This window comes from Bison bison, unplaced genomic scaffold (genome assembly GCF_000754665.1).
Source record: "Bison bison bison isolate TAMUID 2011002044 unplaced genomic scaffold, Bison_UMD1.0 scf7180017864491, whole genome shotgun sequence".
NCBI classification, from domain to species: Eukaryota; Metazoa; Chordata; class Mammalia; order Artiodactyla; family Bovidae; genus Bison; species Bison bison.
Window position 1 is genome coordinate 12,641,898 of NW_011495050.1, and position 15,234 is coordinate 12,657,131.

General features: G+C 36.3%; 1 protein-coding gene across 1 annotated transcript in view; it reads right to left on the reverse strand.

Annotated features, from left to right (window-relative positions):
• Positions 1 to 15,234, reverse strand: part of PKHD1L1 (polycystic kidney and hepatic disease 1 (autosomal recessive)-like 1) — a 180,730-nt gene that overhangs the window by 116,876 nt on the left and 48,620 nt on the right. Inside the window, exons 18-23 of the mRNA XM_010863452.1 lie at positions 14,413 to 14,570; positions 13,250 to 13,363; positions 11,626 to 11,775; positions 9,949 to 10,073; positions 5,521 to 5,684; positions 3,876 to 4,048 (exon numbers count right to left, since the gene is read on the reverse strand). Of these exons, the coding sequence (XP_010861754.1) occupies positions 3,876 to 4,048; positions 5,521 to 5,684; positions 9,949 to 10,073; positions 11,626 to 11,775; positions 13,250 to 13,363; positions 14,413 to 14,570 (884 nt within the window). The remainder of the gene's footprint in view (positions 1 to 3,875; positions 4,049 to 5,520; positions 5,685 to 9,948; positions 10,074 to 11,625; positions 11,776 to 13,249; positions 13,364 to 14,412; positions 14,571 to 15,234) is intronic.

Below are 15,234 nucleotides of genomic sequence, written 5' to 3' on the forward strand. Positions count from 1 at the left end.
ATGAAATTAAAAGACGCTTACTCCTTGGAAGGAAAGTTATGACCAACCTAGATAGCATATTGAAAAGCAGAGACATTACTTTGCCAACAAAGATCCGTCTAGTCAAGGCTCTGGTTTTTCCAGTGGTCATGTATGGATGTGAGAGTTGGACTGTGAAGAAAGCTGAGTGCCAAAGAATTGATGCTTTAGAACTGTGGTGTTGGAGAAGACTCTTGAGAGTCCCTTGGACTGCAAGGAGATCCAACCAGTCCATTCTTAAGGAGATCAGCCCTGGGATTTCTTTGGAAGGAATGATGCTAAAGCTGAAACTCCAGTACTTTGGCCACCACATGAGAAGAGTTGACTCACTGGAAAAGACTCTGATGCTGGGAGGGATTGGGGGCAGGAGGAAAAGGGGACGACAGAGGATGAGATGGCTGGATGGCATCACCAACTCGATGGACATGAGTTTGAGTGAACTCCGGGAGTTGGTGATGGACAGGGAGGCCTGGCGTGCTGCGATTCATGGGGTCGCAAAGAGTCGGACACTACTGAGCGACTGAACTGAACTGAACTGAACACCATGGAATACTGTACAGTGAAAAAGAACAAACTTCAGCTAGCTGTATGCAACAACATGAATGTCATAATAACAAACAAAAGAGTACATAGTGTATTGTTATTGATATGATGAGTTAAAAAAGCAAAACTAACTAATGTTGGTAAAGTTAAAATAGTAGTTATCTAGGGCTGTGGGCAAATAATCCAATGACAAGGAAAAGGCACAAAGAAGGTTCTCGGGGGTCTAATGATTTTCTTTATCTTGAAGTGATTACATGAGTGCCTTTACTTTGTAAAAAGTCATGGACTTTGGCAAGGTTGCAGGATACAAGAGCAACACACAAAAACCAATCATATTTTTATGTGAAAATAACAAGCATGGAGAAACTGAACTTAACATAAGATCCATGACAATGACCTCAAAGAAAAGGAAACACTTACATATAAATGTAACAAAACATGTACTGAATCTGACCTGAAATTACAAAATGCTGGTAAATGTAATCACAAAGTTAAAAATGTTGGGAAAAAAAGCAAAGAAGATAAAATATATGGAGAGACAAATTGCGTTCATAGATTGGAAGACTCAATATGGTAAAGGCATCAATTCCTTCCAAAAGAATATATTGATTTAATGCAATTCTTATCAAAATACCAGCAAGATTTTTGTAGGTATTAACAAGCTTATTTCAAATTTTATATGGAAAGACACAGGACCTCGAATAGCTAAAACAATTTTTCACAGGAAGAGTGAGGTCAGAAGAATCACTCTACCCAATGTTAGGGCTCACTACATAGCTACGGTGATCAAGAGGGTGTGGTATTTATTGGTGGAAAGAATGACACACAGAACAATGGGACAGAATAGAGAGAAGTGAACCTGAATGTCACGCAGTCATGTCTGACTCTTTGTGATCCCACAGACTATACAGTCCACGGAATTCTCCAGGCCAGAATACTGGAGTGGAATCCAGAAACATATCCACACAAATATGCCCAACTGATTTTTTTTTAATAAAGATACGAAAGTAATGCAAATGGAGAAAGGATAGTTTTTTCAATAAATGGTACTCGAGCAACCATAGGGATAAGCAAACAAGTGAACCTTGACCTAGAACTTCGTATCTCATACAAAAGTTAACTCAGAATGGATCGTGGCCTTAAATGTAAAATGCATAACTATATAACTTTCAGGGGAAGCAAAGAAGAATATTTAGGACTTAGGGCTAAGAGTAGAGTTCTTAGACTTGAAACCAAAAGCACCATTCATAGAAGAAAATACTTGATAAACTGAGACTCGTCAAATTAAGATTGTTGCTCTGTGAAAGACCTCATGAAGATCATGAAAAGGCAAGGTACAGACTGGGACAAAATATTTTCAAAGCACACACCTGACAAAGGACTTATATCTAGGATACAGAAAGACCTTAAAAGTTCAACAATAGGAAGATAGTCCAATTAAAAAATGGGCAAAAGGCATGAACAGATATCACAGAAGGACATATATGGTGTTTGACATTAGCCATCAGGGAATGCAAATTAAGACCAAAATGAGCTAACAGTATATACCACATCAGAATGGCTGGAACAAAAAGTAGTGATAATGCTAGATGCTGGCATATTTGTGCAGACAATGGATCACTCATACATTGCTGTATGAGGGAAGGTAAAATGGTGTAGCCACTTTGTAAAAGAGTATGGTAGTTTCTTATAAAGCTGTACATGTGTTTGTCACATGACCCCATAATTACACTGTTGGGCAATTAACTCAGAAAATGAAAACTTATGTCACATGGAAACCCACATATGAATGTTCATAGTAACTTTATTCAAGCAGCAAAAACCTAGAAACAACTCAAATGTCCTTCAAGAATTAAGTGGTTAAATAGACTTATGGTGCATCCATACCATTAAACACTATTCAGCAATCAAAATGAACAAACTATTAATATATACAACAATTTGGAGAGATCTCGAGGGAATTACTCAGAGTGAAAAAAGTCCGTATCAAAAGACTTAATGCTAGCATGATTATATAAAGTCTAATTCCATTTATGTAACATTGTAAATGCCACAATTACAGAGATAATTAGTGGTTGCCAGATATAAGACAGTGGCAAAGGGAGGTAGGTGGTGTGGCTATATGAAAGTGTATCCATAGGGATTCTCAGGATGGAACTGTTCCGTGGTGGTCAGCTGAATCTCTACATGCAATAAAAAGCTGTGTGTAAGAATCGTACACACACACACCACACACAAATGAAAGCATGTAGAGCTGATAACATCCAAGTAAGGTTGGTAAACTGTATCAAAGTCAATTTTCCTGTTGTGCTATTATGTTATGCTTATAGATGCTACCCTTGGGGGATAATGGTGAAAGGTATGGGAATATTCCTGTATTAATTCTTACAACTGCACATGAGTCTACAATGATCTCAAAGTTAGTTTTTAAAACAATTCATTCATGTGGACATTTAAGTATGAGCATATACACATATGACACATTGTGTCAGCTCACAGACTGAAAAACATACGATGTTTATCTTAGAGATACCAAGACTAAAACACTGGGTCTGGAAGGGCTAAAAGCAGTTTTTGTGGAACACTTATAGTGTTTTAGTCTTTTAAATCATAAAACTTAACAGAAAGTTCTTTGTGAGGCTCAAATTATAATATTTAATTATTATTGAACCTTGAATTTTGAATGCCGTATACTTGGTTCTGGTTTGCTGTGGGAAGTTATATAACTAATTGTAGATGTTATAAAAATTAAATGTAAAATTAATTCTCATATCTGTAACATTTAACACAGATCTCATACTCAAAGAGTATAAAAGAACTCTTTAGATCCTTTTGGAATTATGGAAAACCATCTCTTTCCCCTTGTATCAATTTTTATACAAATAATAAACAGTGTTTATAACAGAAACAATTTAACAACCTAATGCAGAAATTTTCTTCCAATAATCTCTGTTCAAAGATCTTTATTGGGAGAGCCCACAGCTTTTTCTTCTACATCACCAGAGAAAACTCTGGCTAGCTGATTTAAAACTTAAATCTGGTTAGCTGATTCTTAAGGTTATTTCCTCCCGCTTTTTTCCCCATAGATACATTTCTTTAAAAAAATTTTAATGTTTAAAGTGAATTATCATGGTCAATGTGAAAATTTATGCTCAATTTCAAGCCTCTAAATCTTCATTTAATCCTTAGAATAACTGTCTTGTCTTATTAAAAGGTATCTATTCTGTGTCATCTATTCGTAATAATGTTTTAGGTTTACTGGGTCAAATCTAATGTTAAGTTGAAGATATTTACTTGTAAAATTCTAAGCTTACCTGCCCAAAGCTTACAGCCATCATGGGTATATTATAACTGCAATTATATGATGTCATGGTGACAGAATACTGGTTGGTTATACTGGATCCATTACTTTTGGTCTGATTCACCTGAAAGTCCTTTAAAAATATTCCTTTATTTGCTAATGCTGGAAGTCTTCTCTTTGACATTTCTAAAGAATACAAATAAACAAAATAATGGGAGATAAAATTGCATAGCTTCTGCTGCTAAAAAAAGAAAGCATCAAATGATAGCCATGTGTCATGGAATAAACTGTTTGAAATCAACTTTTAGAAAGACCTTAAGGTAAGTAGTTTGTGAGGCTTGGCAAACTTTCACTTCTAGAACATAAAGCTTTGAAGTCTTTTGATATATGAGTCTCATTGGGTAATTAAAACAAAATACTGAAACGCCACCAAGCTCTGGGCTCCATGCAGCCCTCTGCCAGCCACTTAGTTTTGTTCTGGCATAGGTCCCTGAATGTGGTGCTCACTATGACCTGAGCCTTTAACCCGGCACAAATCATCTGTCTTCTGTGCTCCACCAATCACAAAGGCCCAGTGAGAGCAGGTTCATTTAGTTTTAAAATAGTTCCAAAGAAAAGGATTCCAAAACTCCTCTGAAATATGGTAAAAGTCACTTATTAAGGTGACTGTTTGGAATTAGGCTGATCTTTTTTTTTTTTTTTTTGAAGACTGGGCTTTCCTTGTGGCTCAGCTGGTAAAGAATCCATCTGCAATGCAGAAGCCCTGGGTTTGATCCCTGGGTTGGGAAGATCCCCTGGAGAAGGGAAAGGCTACCCACTCCAGTATTCTGGCCTGGAGAATTCCATGGACTGTATAGTCCATGAAGTCGCAAAGAATCGGACATGGCTGAGCTATCTTCACTTTCACTTTTTTGAAGACTGAAGTTTAATTTTTATTATCTTATTAGCACATTTCACATAAATGAGTCTATTAACATAATTAGAAAAAAATACTAAAACTATCAGAAATAAGATTTTCATTTATATTTTTACTAATTATCACAATAAAGCCCATGGAAGGTTTCAACTCATTCTTACTAGACAGATATCAATGGCAATAGTTGCCTTTCAGGAACAGATCTCTAGCTTGGTGATTCATTTCTCAAAAATCAAACTAGGCAAAATTAGAATGTTTTCCACAGCATGGTGGTGGTTAGTCGCTCAGTCATGTATGACTCTTTGCGGCCCCACAGACTGTAGCCCACCAGGCTTTTCTGTCCATGGGGCTTCTCCAGGCAAGAATACTAGAGTGGGGTTGCCATGCCCTCCTCCATGGGATCTTCCCTACCCAGGGATCGAACCCAGGTCTCCCATATTGCAGGCAGATTCTTTACTGACTGAGTCATCAGAGAAGCCCTTCCACAGTGTACTTAACTATAAATAGAATCTAGAACTATAAAGCGAATTCCTGCTATACTGACAAAGTTTACATTAAGGATGCTTTCATCTTTATAATAATCATCTGGCCCTATTCATTGAAAATATAATTTAAACCACAATACTATTGAGATGAAACATTTCTATCTAAGCTACAGAATATAAATAACATCTATGATAAGATTTTAGTACAAAATAGGTTTAAAAGGTTTAAGTTTTAGATATGAAATGATACTATGTACCATCCAATGTTGTCATTGTAGATGTCTGTCCAATGTATACAATATCCACATAGAAAGACTGTGATTCTGATGCTTTCTGCAAGCTAATCCTCTGAAGAGAAAAACTGGTCCCAGTGTATTTGGTTTGTACAAGATCCAGAAGGTCTACACAAGTGTAGGTCCAGCTGAAATATGGTTGTTTAATTAGATGTACAGTTCAGTTACAATGTTTAATGTAAACCAATACACTATAAAACACATTAAAATCTTAAGGAAGAAAAGTCTTTCTTTTCCCACAAGACTATAAGCATACTTTAATGGCACAGAAAAGCAGTCACAACAAGGGATAGCAGGCAGAAACTTACACTGGCAGGGAAAGATTTAATGTTGCGAAGATAGCTTTTATTTGTAGCCTTGGCAGTAGGCATAGGAATGTAAAGCAATATTCTACAGTGACAAGTAAGTCAACTAAGGAGCATGCACCTTGATGGAAAGCATATAGAATTAAGACACAAGAATAAAGAAATCATTTTAGTAAAAAAATATATTTATCAGGGATAGAGCAGTGAATTCAGCGAATAGTAAGAGGCAAGGCTGTAGCTTGATAATACTTCCAAAAGAGCTCAGTGGAGTTGCACTGTCCACTATAACTAAGGGACAAACATTGCAGAAGTTATTAATCCATACAAATGGTTTCACAGTACCATCTAAATTTAGATTCAGAGTTCCATTAAATATTGACTGCATTGGAATCTCATAAATTACAAAAGCAATTCAGTAACTGGAGTTTGCAATAAAGAGATAAATACTGCCATTCAAATAACTAAATACAATTTAACAATAATCTTTGCGCCAGCTACCGATGAACTGATTAACTGATTGTTTGAGCACCTTCTATGCTCATTTTGAAACTCCATGGTTTGCAAATTCATCATTGAGTCCATTTCTAGTGCATCAAAGCTCAGACTGCATTATTTAAAAAAATTATATGCAGAACTACATTAAGTTAAAGTGCTCTTTAAAATAAAAAAGTACTTTGGGATTCTAAGCAGACCTCTATGACTAATTATATGATTCTGAAGTTCTAAAAACTACTTAGGAAAAAATAGCCCACTGAGCCAGACCCTTTGTAAGACAAATGGAGACTACAGACGATATCAAAACTTAAGCAAATAGTAGTCTTTGTGTTTTGTGGATAGATAATTTCATTTCCTAAGGGAAAACCAGATTTTATCTTTGGGATTTTGAAGCTGAATTTACAGCTATACATATCACTGGTTTTGGAGACAACATTTGAGAAAATGTGGCTCTTTTGATACTAACAATGTACAGAAAATAAACTAATGCTAACACACCTAATCGATCTATAAATGGACTGTCTTACCTACATAAAAGCAGGTCTAGAAATATCAGCTAGGAGCAGGAGAATTTACTTTGCCTTCATTGGTAACATTAATAGTTTTTAACCAGAGAACCATCCTCTTTTAAAGCATGATATTCTTGTTGAAAGATCTTGTGGCATTTAGGGTAAAGGAAGCCCATTAATTTCACCAAATGTAATGCATCTTCACATTAATGCACAGCAGATACACTGCAGGCTAAAGGAAGGACTACTTAGTGATGTGCTCAGTGACGGTTTGACTAACATGGAAGAACTGAGATCTGTGAAATCTTCCAAAATCCCGCTGCAATAAGAAGAATGAAATGCATATAGGTGGTGGTGATCAAAATTAAAATTGTGATTCCATAGTTCAATTTGGGTATGAGGGATGTTCCTTCAAGAAGGACTTTTGCTTCACAATAATCCCTCACAGACTACCCCTGATTTGAATCAAACTGAGTATGACACATTGGGTACGTTCTTTCTGTGCACAGGCTTTCCATGCTCCTTGCCTATTAACATGGAGAGAGCTACCTTGATCCTTGGCATTGCTTCCTCCTGTGTGACAGCTAACAGAGAGTGGCTGTGGCCTCTTCAGATTCAACAATTACCCTAGGGAATTGCAGAATTGTTCTCAGTCACTTCATTCATTCCAGGAGCTAACTTTGGTCAGATTTTATATATTGGATTAAACTGTTATAATAGCCTCAAAGATATATTTATGCATGGGAGGGGAAACCAACACCTTCTTCAATACTCTGTCTCTCTCTATCTGTCTCTGACTCTCTCTTTTTCTGCCTATCTTCTTCATCTTCTGTCGAAAATAAGGATGAAGTGAAAAAGTGAAAGTGTTAGTCACCCAGTTGTGTCTGAATCTTTGTGACCCCATGGACTGTAGCCCACCAGACTCCTCTGTCCATGGAATTCTCCAGGCAAGAATACTGGAGTGGGTTGCTATTCCTTTATCCAGGGCATCTTCCCGACCCAGAGACTGAAGCCAGGTCTGCTCTTGCACTGCAGGCAGATTCTTTATGATCTGAGCCACCAGGGAAGCCCCAGACAAAGACGGAGCAAATGTATAAAACATGCCAAAAGTGCGAACATAAGAACCATACTCAGTTTAATCAATGTCATTTGAGAGTGAAATCTGAATTGTCAGGAAAAGGACATTTTTTAAAGCATTAATTCAGGAAGGTTACTTTTCTTTTATTAGGGCAGGGAAGGAATTGGTTTTGACTCATCTTAAGACAAGACTCAAGAGTGTCCTGCAACTTTCTCAGAGAGCAGCTTACCATAGTTCTGTACTAACACAGTCCACTTCATACACAGAGCTCCCTCAGCTCTCTGCCCTTCGAAGTTCACTTCAAGTTTACCAAACTTCAGAATCTGATGAACTTTCTGTCTTTGTGTATAAAAATTTTTTTTATTTCTTTACATCCTATGAAAGCATGATTTTAGATTTTATTCCTTGGGTAAAACACAAATAAGTATCCTTTAATGCTTAGTCTAATAATGTAAGGAATATTCAGTGGTAGAATTTTCATGTGTTCTGAACCATTCTTTGAAAGGTTCTTCTTAAATATTTCCTCTTTGACAAACATCTCTTGGGTACCTACATTTCAACTATGGCTTCCTACCTCAAGATTAGAGATTCTGACACCAATATCTAAAATTGGTTCCCAGTTGCCCCCACTTCATCTAACTGAGCAGAAGATCTCAAAGGTCGTTAGGGCTATATGCTCAGGATATGATGCCAGAAGGCTATGTGTGAAATACAACATTTTTTTTTTTTGAAAACCAAAGACTATAACTTCCCTTCTTTTCTTAACAAAAGGTCATCCCACTTCTGCAAGGAGAAAGCTACGAGCACTGGCAAAACTTAAAAACTTTCAAATTAATCTGTAAAGCAATTATCCTTCAATAAAAAATAAATTAATTAAAAAATACATACAAGGGAGGAAGGAAGGAAAGAAGGGAGGAAACAAGGAAACATAATAATGGTACATTCTAGGAGCTCACCATAGATATTTACATTGGCACAATAATGTGAATGTTAAATATGATTTTAACTAAATACATAAGATATGACAACAACAACAACAAAAAGCTGGGCTGGGGCACAGAAGTGCAGTGTATCATTAGATACTGCATCCAAGTCCACAACTCTGACTGGCTCTGTCTGCTCCCACCTGTCTGGTCCTGTCATCTGCTCCTGTCATCAGGCCAGTGGGCACATCTTGTTTTCTCCTGATAGAATTCAGGGAGCACCAACAGGCAACTCTAGTTTTCTCCTTACAACACTCCTTCCCTCCCATTCATGGGAAATCCATCTAAAAAGTTTTCTTAAATCTTTAACAAATAAAATTCCCCTTATAGTCCAATATATTCATATGTGTTTTGGAGTTTACACATTTCTGAAGGTATGGAATAAAAGCTGATCCCTACATTTTGAAAACAACGTTGAGATGATCAAGAAAGCAGGAAGCCTGAAATGGCCTGCTCCTGAAATGGAGCAGTTTCTTCATCCAGCGGCAAAGTCCTCCATCAAGACCCCCTTTTCAGGAATTCCGTGGTGGTCCAGTGGTTAAGACTGTGTGCTACCGTCTATGGAGTTGCAAAAAGTTGGACACGACTGAGGACTAAGCGATGAATGCTTTCTTTTCTCCCTTTGGTATGTCCATCAAAATATTTTATTTTCTCCATTCACACATTCACTTTTTTTTCAGTGATCAGTCTAATGATAATACTGTGATAAAGCAGTCTCTACCTTCCTTCAGTAACTAGAAACACTATTAGATTTAATAATATATAACTTAAATTCTAAAGTTTACCATTGTTTTGTCTTTTAAATGGTCATGGATGATGAAACAAACAGTTTTTATTTTCATAATCTACAGATATATTTTTGGCACAACTACTTCTGTAAGGAAACTTATGTAGAAGGCAGAAAAATCGTGGTTGGACCCATGGGGCACAAGATTTCTCAAAAACAAACAAACAAGAAATGAATTTATATTTATAGTTTACACACTATAGTATAAAGTTTCCAAATTCACAGTGCAACTTACTTGTTTCCATATGCAAACTTGAATGTAAATTGCGTATCAGTGCTTCTAGTAATCTTGCTTCTGTCTTGGTATTGAAATTTTAGACCAATATAATTTGCCAGGAATCCTTTGTATGCTAAACATAACTACATAGAAAATATAAAAAAATTATTAAAATATCTTGCCATTAAGGTTTTTTTTAGAAATTCAAATTAATTCAATACAATCCAATAAATGTCTACTGAGCTTTTTTAATGCAAAATATATCAGAACATAGAGGAAGGAATGATTAACTCTGGATACACAGATACAGAAGAACTGGGAAGGTTTTATAGAAGAGGAAGTGGAGTGATGTGACCTCATAATAAATGATTAATTCTTTTATTGTTTTCTTAGATATTATTTCCTTAAGAAAAGGAAATAATTCACTCTCTTTAGTCATAGAGCTATGTAAAGAGGAAGGTCAACTCTAAACACTTCAGTGAATTTAAAAGCCCTTTACACACATAAAGAAGACAGAAGCATTCAGGTAGATTAACTAGGATGTGAATACAGGTAAGCATTTACAGATGGACATGTTACCATCATGCATGCTAAGGAGCTTCAGTCATGTCCAACTCTGCGACCCTATGGACTATAGTTTGCCAGGCTCCTCTGTCCATGGGATTCTCCAGGCAAGAACACTGGAGTGGGTTGCCACACCCTCCTCCAGGGGTATTCCTAACCTGGGAATCAAACCCGTGTCTCCTGTGTCTCCTGCATCAGCAGGTGTCTTCTTTAGCACTAGTGCCAGCTGGGAAGCCCTGTTATCATACAAAACTCATTAAATACTAATTTTAATTGTCCATAATTCCTAAGAATGCCAGGTATATCTAGAATTTAGAAGTTCAGAACATGTGTTGTAACAACTGGAAAATTTTTTAAAAATAGAAAGGGTAAATCTATGATCTCTTGGCTTAGATGTGTGTAATATCTATCCTAAAACTGGCATTTCCTCTGTGATTTTCTTTCACTTTTTCCTGAGTGGATACCCAAAATCACTATAATGGCTATCCATTTTTGTTTCTTCTTAAATAATGAGGAATATTGAGGAGATTATATATTTTTAATTGTTTTACTATTTACACTAATGTGCACATAATTTTTTCCAAAATTATAAGATAAAGCAGAATACATGTGTGTGGCACTACATATTTTTTTAAATGTATTTATTTATTTTAGTTGGAGGATGATTATTTTGAAACATCGTGGTGGCCTCTGCCATACATCTATATGAATCAGCCATAGGCATACATGTGACCCCTCCCTCCTGAGGCTCCTCTCACCTCCCTCCCCACCCCATCCTCTCCAGGTTGTCACAGAGCACCAGCTTTGGGTTCCCTGCGTCATACATCAAACTCCCACCGGCTACCTATTTCACATATGGTAATGTATATGTTTCAATGCTATTCTCTGAAAGCAGCCCACCCTCTCCTCTCAGTGTCCACAAGTTTGTTCTTTACATCTGTGACTCCAAATTTCTTTACTTGAGAATCAGCAGAAGAGGAAATCGTAAGCCCCTAGAAGGTGAATCATGGTGCGAGGCCAGTGTGATGAGATTTCACATGACAAGCAATTCTCCTTGTCTCAAAATTTCATGAAATTTTATTACCAAGGTATTTTACAAATTCAATTAGCATATCATTTTGTTGAGCTTACCTGATTATAAGGAAATAATAAAATGTCTCCATATGGTAGTCTGTTTTGTTTAACATCTGCTGAGTCAAAAAGAACAGCTGGGTTTTTCAGGGAATAACGACCACAGTAAGCATCCGTTTCAGCTGTCTTCTGCCCTCTATTAATATGCTCCTACAGCAATAATAATATTTCAAATGAAAACATGATTTATTTTTCTGGTTTATTCCCCAGCCTCTTCACCTAAGTCGTTCAAGTTCCAACTCAGATCCCACTGTTTCCCAAACTGCTTTAACTTGAAATATTTTCTCTCTTCTTTGAAAGTCTAAGGCTCTCATTCTATATCATTCACTTAGATCCATAATCATATAATCCCTGTACCTGTATTTGACTATTTCCTAAGTCCTATATTTCCCTTTACATTATGAACTCCTTAAGGATATTTATTCACTCTTTTCACAAATGATTTTTAGTGTTCATTCTGTGCCTGGTGTTTGCTTGCTTATTCATTTGCTTGTTTTTTGTTTAATCTTCAGGGTTCAAGGAGCGAAGCACCCTACCTGTACACACAGGGGCCTACCAGTTTGGGACAAAGGAACCAAGGATTATAAAACTAAGCCTGAAGGGAGGTGTCTAATTCATATAATAGTATTAAAAAAGATGACTCAGGAGACGAGACAAATGGATTGCTTTCTAAAAGGAAAAGGGAGCTAAGGAGCATCAGAGAGAGGGTTAAAATATATGCAGAGAAGTGGGGATGTGAGACTGGTGCTGGGAAACTAAAGGAGTCAAGGTAACATGAGTCAAGAATGTGTGTTATGATGATGACTGTAGATGAAGTAGGAAAGGAGTATAATGTAAATTAGTTGTTCAGTTTCCTTGTCTGCAAGTATCACATTCAGGACAGAAGAACCTCAATACATGTATATTAAAACATGGCCCATTAAATGATTTTCCCTTTTCACTAACATATCTGTTTGCATAAAGTATGACATGATGTATGTTTTTATATATATATATATATATATTTTTTTTTTTGAAGGCGCATTTAGTTCTGGAGTATTGATCTAAATTGAATAACTTGCCTAAATATTTCTTATTCCTGAGGTATTCACTTGGAAATGGTGACTATCTGGCTTCCTTGAGTCTTCAAAATAAGAATTAGGAAGATAAGTATATTTTAAATTTTCTTTACTGTAAATCAAAGAAAAATCTTTGTATTTTATCAAGAAATAAATACTGACTAGGCCTCATACTAACTGACCAGAGGGTGATCTCAAAAAGCAATGGAAGCAATTTCACTATATAATGCTCTACTACAAATTATATTCTCTGAAGCCATGAGGAAAAAGAATATACTCTGAATCTAAGAAAGCAAACAAAAAACCCTACAGATCTCACATTTACCCATCTTGCCTACTGTCTCTTGATTAAGAAAATTCATATGTGGTAGAAATACTGCTTTTACAAATGAATCATTTTATAATGCAGGAAGATGCTAGAACCTTATCAATAAACATATAACAAAATTATATTTGTAACTTGACTTTAAATGATAAAGTAATTAATGCTAATCAAAAAATGACAAAATTCCAAACATTTATATGAATTCTTATCTTGTCCATTTTGAGGTTGATTAAATACATACCAGGTTAAAATCAGTTTCATAATCTCTGAAGTATTTCACAACAAATCCTTCTTCAAAATTTGCAATTTGTGGTGGACACTTGCTGCTAACCATTTCTTCCAGTGCTGCCTGAAACTAAATTAACAATAATTAATAAATAATAACTAAAGCTTTAGTAATTTCTTCATGAAGGGTTAGAACATTAGTAATTTTACTACTAATTCTAATTAGTTTTAAAGGAATAATTTCATAAGATAATTCCCATGTTAGCCATAATTATGAGGTAATTTCTTAAATAATTTTTAAGTTTATATATGATAATCTCAGTATAATGACTGTTTCAAAATTTTTATTTTAGGGAAGTCCCTGATGGTCCAGCAGTTAGGACTCGGCACTTTTACTGCCAAGGGCCTGAGTTTGATCTCCAGTCAGGGAACTAAGATCCCATGAGATGCTTGGCATGGCCAAAAATTTTTTTTAATTAAAATAAAAAAGATTTTTATTTTAGAATGTCAATAGTTACATCCAACTGGCTGATCTTAGCTTATTATGTTATTACATACTGTAGGCATATTTGTTTAGCAGTTTTTTAAAAGCATCAATGAGGTAAAACTAAGTGAATTAGCCCCTCATTAAACAGTTTCAAATAAATAGCTTTCCCAATCAAATGAAAAACTAACTGGAAAATATATATATACTCCAATGCATTCTGTTTCTCAAAAGAAGAAATACAGATTATGCAATCCTTTATTATTTAAGAAAAAATCTAGATAATACAGGAATTGGCACACATTCACGAGGTCTATAATTTCCACACTGTTATTTCTCTGGCAAAGCATACATATTTAGAATTAAAGAGTTGAAATAGCGTATGATCTTTAGTCATCAAACAAATATTAACTCATGCTCATTGTACAGGCAGTTGTGGAAATGCAGTAACTCACAAGCAAACGTTCCTTATGAGCAGATGCCCCATATACAGATACCCAGACCCTGTTGGCACAGACCTAAGAACTCCCCATTCATTCCCTCTGTCACTGTGGTATCTCCCACTTCTCTGCTCCCTATGAGTTGGCTCTAACCCACCATGCCAAGTAGGAGATGTATTACAACTCCTTAAAATATGTTTTTGTAGAAGGCTGATGTTTAAGTAGCTTTCTGCTTGAAAAATGAACACAGCATACTTCAGCTTCTGATGACTGCGGTGTCAGAGGCCTAGAAGTGATCCCATCCCAGTTGAGTGTGAAGGTGTCCAAACTGGGTTTTCCTTTGGTTTGTTCTGTAATAGCCAGCATGACATTGTTCCCTTCAAATGCTTCATAACTGAGCAGATCAAAGTCTCCTGTAATGAAATACCAAACATAACTTGAGGCAGTCAATTAATTACCAATATAGCCATGAAAGAAATTTAGATTTAACAAAACTTGTTTTATTTGGAATTGAATTATCACACACAAAAAAGGATGAACGGAGAAGATGCAGATCCTCGAATCTGAGACTTAGCCATAGTCAGTTCAGCTCAGTCGCTAAGTTGTGTCCGACTCTTTGTGACCCCATGAACCGCAGCACTCCAGGCCTCCTTGTCCATCACCAACTCCCAGCATCCACCCAAACCCATGTCCATCGAGTCGATGATGTCATCCAACCATCTCATCCTCTGTCGTCGCCTTCTCTTCCTGCCCTCAATCTTTCCCAGCATCAGGGTCTTTTCCAATGAGTCAGCTCTTCGCATCAGGTGGCCAAGTGTTGGAGTTTCAGCTTCAAATCAGTCCTTCCAATGAACACCCAGGATCAATCTCCTTTAGGATGGACTGGTTGGATCTCCTTGCAGTCCAAGGGACTCTCAAGAGTCTTCTCCAACACCACAGTTCAAAAGCATCAATTCTTCGGCACTCAGCCTTCTTTATAGTCCAACTCTCACATCCATACATGACCACTGGAAAAATCATAGCCTTGACTAGACAGACCTTTGTTGGCAAAGTAATGTCTCTGCTTTTTAATATGCT